General features: G+C 46.0%; 1 protein-coding gene across 1 annotated transcript in view; it reads right to left on the bottom strand.

Annotated features, from left to right (window-relative positions):
• Tinag (tubulointerstitial nephritis antigen) overlaps positions 1-6,000 on the bottom strand; it is a 109,890-nt gene that overhangs the window by 48,628 nt on the left and 55,262 nt on the right. Inside the window, exons 5-6 of the mRNA XM_004644627.2 lie at positions 4,377-4,500; positions 1,262-1,412 (exon numbers count right to left, since the gene is read on the bottom strand). Of these exons, the coding sequence (XP_004644684.1) occupies positions 1,262-1,412; positions 4,377-4,500 (275 nt within the window). The remainder of the gene's footprint in view (positions 1-1,261; positions 1,413-4,376; positions 4,501-6,000) is intronic.

The following is a 6,000-nucleotide window of genomic DNA, read 5'->3' as shown; positions in this document are numbered from 1 at the left end:
ACTGTAGGCGGGGCCTCCTCCCGCCGTCCCCCCTGTAGGCGGGGCCTCCTCCCGCCGTCCCCCCTGTAGGCGGGGCCTCTGGGAGGACAGGTGGGGCCTCCTCCCGCTGGGACGGGCACCCTGCGGGAGAGGAGACCCCGCACTCCCCCACCCGTGGGGGCCGACCGGGTCCTGCGCCAGCCAGCAGCTTGGCCTTCCACCTGGCTGCCCCTCGCAGCGCTAGTACTTAAGGCGCTCAGCCTATGTTATTTTGCTGCTTGCCTGAATGATAATTTATATTTCTAAGCTCCTAAAAATCTTTTATTTTTTTCATAGTACAAGACAGAAGCCAACTGAACAATTTTACACCAGGAAATTATCGGCCTGCCTTCCTCATGTAGATAATTTTAAATATTTTTTTTTTAAAATCTAGCCATGGAACACTATCTGACTGACTTGCTGTCACAGCACCTGAGTGCTCCACAGCGGACCTGGAGCAAGGAGAGGGTGGAGGAGAACGAGGGGCCGCCCTGTCACCCCTGGACACCAGCTGCCGCTCCCCCACTGAGCCCTTGCAGCCTCGCGGGGGTGCTCGGCAGGTTTGAGACATGCCTCAGTTTCCACCCAATGGGGCAGGAGCAGGCCCCGAGGCTGGGGAGGGGAGGCCGCTGTAAACGGCTTTCTGAGGCGGTGGGGTTGCCCTTGTTGCTGTCTTGCAGTGCCGGGGACTGAACTCAGGACTGAGCTATTCCACTGAGCTTTCCCCCGGGACCTGCTTTCTGAGTTTTAATATGATTTTTTTCTGGAATTATCTCTTCTTCAATTTGGGTAACAAGAGGTACAACAAGAGTACCAGTAGCGTCCGTTACTTACTCCCTCTGAGAAGCGATAGGTCCATTTGACTCAGAAGATCAAAAAGGAAGCATTGACCTGACTCTCACATTAATATTCTTCTACACGTGTCTGGAAGCATCTATATTCTTCAATAACTACTTCCAACAGCCTTTAATCTGCATAGATATATACCACACATTTATTTTATAACATATTTAAGTGGGACAGATTTATGGTTGTGTAGACATGGCATCTATTTTTCAGGTGGTTTTTTCTCATGTTTTTGTAGTGTCATGGACCAAGCTCAGAGCCTCAAGTATGCTCAGCAAATCCTACGTACGTCCTCAGCCTAGATTTTATAAAATAAAAAGCTTAAAACAATTTTGATTTGTTCCAGCGAAAGCAAAGTCCACACGAAGCCCGGAGACGCGCGCTAGCAGCTATTTACCCGCGCCTTCTCAGGAACCACCACGCCCGGTCGACGCTCCCACCGCGGCATCCGTGGCGGCGCCCGGCGCAGCACGAGATCAGGTTCTGCGGGGAGAGGTTGGCTGTGAACCGCCCGCTGGACTGGATCGCTATTCGGTCAGCGGCCACACCTGTGCCGGGTGGAACATTGATTAGCGCCCGAATCGTGCATCCCGCGGCGCTGGTAGGCTACATTGCCTTTAAGCTTCCAAAACCGTACAGCACTTACAGCGAGACCCAAATGTCATCTATTATCTAAGTGGCCCGGCCAGCTCAGCGGCGTCCCGTTGTCACACCGGCCTGCGTTCACACTGCTCCAGGAACTCAGCGACTTTGCAGACACTTTCGCTCCTTGCCCCTGTCTTCTTTAGAAACCCGGCAAGTGGAAGAGGTTTGTTCCCCCCCCCCCATTAAAAATGCCTGTGCACCAGTGACAAATGGCCTCCTATTGCCATCTGTGACATTCTCAAAAGAGTGACTCATTGTTTCACAAATGAAAGTAGCAATTCTTCAGTGTTTTCACATTTGGTATGAGGACTTGGAAATAAGTATAAATTTTTAAAATACTACTGCAGCTTCTTTCTTTGAGAAAATGCTTTTGGAAAGTAGCAGGAAACAGTAGCAAGGAGTTGGATGGCCAGCGCTCAGCATCGCCTGCTCCTGCCCGGCCTGACCAAAGCCCCTTCCCCTGCACGCTCCTGTGAGTAAGCCCAGGGGACCCAGAAGGCGCGGTGACCTCTAACGTCCCCTCCAGCCCAGTGAATCTGGACTCAGCTAAGGCTGCGTGCTTCTCCCCGAACGTTCTGCAATGTGCTGTTCTTACGTGCGGAGACACTTGTGGGTCTCAGTGAAAGTCCAGTTCAAATTCTCTTGAAATATTTCCAAAAGGTCAGAAGCTTTCAGAATGACTCAACACAGCCAGCTGGCTGCACTCTTTTTGAGAACTCGTGTTGGGCATAACCTCTGAGACACGCTGGCATTTTCTATTTATTTTATTTTGCCTCCAAAGTTACTTTGTGACGCATGTCACTCCCACCACTGCAAATGTCTCCACCTCTTCAGCTTCTGACAAATACTGAGAATTTTATTTTATTATATAACTGTGTGTGCAAATGTCTTATTTATTCCATTTGTACTATTTTGTTTTCTCTTAAAACTTTTTAACTACTTTCACACAAAATTCTCTAGATCTTTAAAACTCTTAGAACAAAAATAAAATAGATCAATTTACCATAATAAATACACAAGACTCAACGCTGTATTCTCTGAAACCACAGGGGGCTGAGAACAATTTTTCTGCTGCTGTTGTAAGTGAGGTAAAAGGAGTGATCCAAATGCAGCCTACTGCTGCGGGACATGTGAGGACACCAAAACTATGTGCCCCAGATCGGCCTGGGACGGTGCCCTATGGGGACCCCAAGTGTCCTCAGAAGTGCTCTGCTAAGTAAAGGCAGTGGTCCGCGGGACGTAGCCGGTGTAACTCACTAGCCGCACGCACATAAAGTGGCAAGTAACCCATGCAGTTAACTCTTGCCTCGCCTGTGAGCGAAGCAGACTCAGAAAGCGAATCCCTCACTCAGAAGGGACAAGCACCAGAGAGCAGAACAGGTGTGTGGCAGAGGCGACAGCCATGCAGAAGTGACCGGCAAAGCCTCGGCTGAGGTGAGCACAGGCGATTCTGAAGGCTGACACTAGGCGGTAACGATTTGGGGACAGAAGGGTCAGCGCGCTGCCTATGGAGCTGGCTTCTCTAAGAGCCCACCGTGACTCACAGCACTCCCTGCTGGGAGCTTGACCGAGCGCTCGTACAAGGCTCAGAAGATGGTCCGCTGGAGTCTCGGGAAGCGGCCAGTCACTGGCGCCTTAGGGTCTATCTGATTGGAAAAGTACCTACGCCTTTGAGAATGATTTGGGAGATCATATCTTGGGGTTGCCTTGAGTAATTCATTTTCCAGGCTTGTGAATTTTTATAAAATTAGTATAAAAGAAATAATTTTTCCACTTTTGGATTAACAATTTGGAAGCTAAACTTATTAAAAGATCTATTGTATCACTTCAGAGTAAAAAATCTGTACATTTACTTATTTTTATTCAAAATATGATAACCTCAGCTCCCCATGCCTTAGCAGACTTGCCCGTAAGGCAGACTGAGCCAGACAAAACAACTACCAAAAAAAAAAAAATCCCTCTCAACTTTTGGGGCTGGGAAGATGGCTCAGTAGAATAAGTGCTTGCCTGGCAAGCACAAGGTCCTGAGTTCAATCCCCAGTACCACAAAAAAGCAATAAAACCAACTTGAGTCACTATTACTGCTAAGATTTTACTTTAGTTCAAAATAGTTTAATATCTAAATATATTTTTATAAACCCTATTAACAGGAAAAATATAAAAATTATGTGCATCTTTTTACTTTCTTTCTTTTCTTTTTTTTTTTTTTTTTGTGGCCTTCTCAGCCCAACCTGGAGGTAGGGCTGGCACAGCATACGGTGCTGGGCATGGAACTGCAGTCCCTGCACCTTGCCTAAGCTTGCCTAAGCAGGCACTTTAGACCACTGAGTTATCTCGCTGGCCCAAACACTCAAGATGCCCCATAACTCACATAAATTAACCAGCCTTGCCAGCATTATTTTGCTGCTCTTTTGGTTCTTCTTTTTTTTAACTTTTTTATCTTTCATTCATTTATTTATGTATTTGGTACAGGGTCTTACTATGCAGCCTGTACTTGCAGTGATCCTCCTGTCTCAGCCTCCCCAGTGCTGAGATTATAGGCATGCACCACCATATCCAGTCTTGGTGGCCAGCTTGGTGTGTGGCTGGCATGGCATGCAGTACTGGGATCAAACCCGGGTCTTTGCACTTGCAGGCAGGGATTTAGACCACAGAGCTATCTCCCCAACCCTTGGTTCATTCTTTATTTAAAATTAGAGATTGGTAACCAACTTTAGACTAAAAATTATAATCTTCAGGTTGCTTTTTCTAGCTAAATGTTATCTTAATTTATTAAAAGTTATAACCTTAAAAACTTTTCATTATTTTCCCAGGCTCTAAAGCCAAGGGCGAATTCCTAAGGAAGCAACAGAAGTGGCATCTATTACTTGCAGTGGAAAACGCCCAGGATGCAGCGCAGTTTTTTTGATCCAGGGGTCCGTGGGTCCATCCCGGCCACTTATAAGAAGCAACAAAAAACTCTGGAAGATCAGATTGGGCAGGTAAAGCAGCCTAGAAGAAAGACAGACAGGAATATCAGATTTTCTCAAATGCCTCCCAACTTCCATCATGAGAAGACATCACTGTCCCTGTTCATGTCTATGATGACTGTCTGATTATTTTGTACATTAAAGTTTCTGAATAAAGCACAGCTACACATGATTTCCACATCACTCACTTTTTAGAAATGACAGTAGTACAACAAAAATCACAATGAACAACACACTGAAATATTATGTTTGTTATTTACCTCACAGTGCAATAATTCAAGTTAATGTTTCCACCATCTTGAATGAGAGCTTGCTCGTCCACGTGAGAGACCACGTGACATTTACACCTGGCCACGTAAGGCATGTTCACCTCCCCGTCCCTCCTGTTGGGAGAGTGCCTGTGGCTCTGCAGTAAGAGCAGTCCCTCCGCGCTGCCTTCGCAGCAGCCTCCTTGGAACGTCCTGAGAGCCCCCGAAGGCCGACTCACACCAATTCTTGGGAGATGCACTGAGGTGAATTGCTTGGTACTTACAGAAATCCCAAAGATGCAAGAGGATGTAAGAAGTTTGTCGTACTAAAAGTACCGTAATGTTGCAAAAGCCCATGCTAAAGTCCCGACAGAGCCAACATGGGCTGCTGTCTTTAAAAGGTAAATTAAATATTATATTCCTTCTGTGTTTCAAAATACTAGTGGCAATGTCTATTGTTTTGTAAGCTTCACTAAAGAGCAATGCTGTTCCCATCTAATTCATCAGAAGTTAAATCAAATAAGGATTTATTAATTAATTGCCATCATTGATATGCACTCATACACAATCATCATTTTTAGAGTGCTGTAAGTCTTGTAGGTATTTTAATACTCCGTTTTTTCCTGTATTCTCAATAATCTTGTGTGAATACAACCAGGAAGACATTATTACTACTTTCTTTACAAAGGACATAACTCAATTCTAAAATCTGGAAGACAAGCTAAGGACTCTCAGATAAGTAAGATTTACTACTGGAATCAGAACCGGTTTTGGAATGCTGAAGTGCTGGCTCAACTTCTACTATTTTCCTATTTTATCACAGTATGGGTTCAGGACCTTATAGCAAAACTAGAGTGTCCATAAAAGATAAAAATTTTACAAGCCTTCTGACTGTTCTTTAGGAGTAGAAGCTGCCGATTTGCTATCCTGCAGTGATTTCTGACAGGTACATAATGGCCTCGAGGTCTAAAGCAAGGCAATTGAGAATTTATGTGTCTGCTGGAAAAGGTTCCCATCAGAAAGAATTTATGAATTTGAACACTAATAGAAGCGTTCAGTTTTGATTTAGAGAACTGATAAGAAGTCATGAAACCCAAACCCATCACTGACAGCACTGCTTAGCTCAGTGAAGCAAGAGCAGGAGGCTCGGCAGGTCGACGCCCGTGGGATAGGGGAGGAGCAGCCCGCGACACCGAGTGGCCGCGGAGCCTAATGCTGGCAGTGGGGCACGCCGAAGAGGCCAGGAGCTGGAGCTGCGCTCGTTATTGCTCATG

Source organism: Octodon degus, unplaced genomic scaffold, assembly GCF_000260255.1.
Source record: "Octodon degus isolate 3935 unplaced genomic scaffold, OctDeg1.0 scaffold00205, whole genome shotgun sequence".
In the NCBI taxonomy this organism is placed as follows: domain Eukaryota; kingdom Metazoa; phylum Chordata; class Mammalia; order Rodentia; family Octodontidae; genus Octodon; species Octodon degus.
This window is presented reverse-complemented; position numbering and strand designations above follow the sequence as displayed.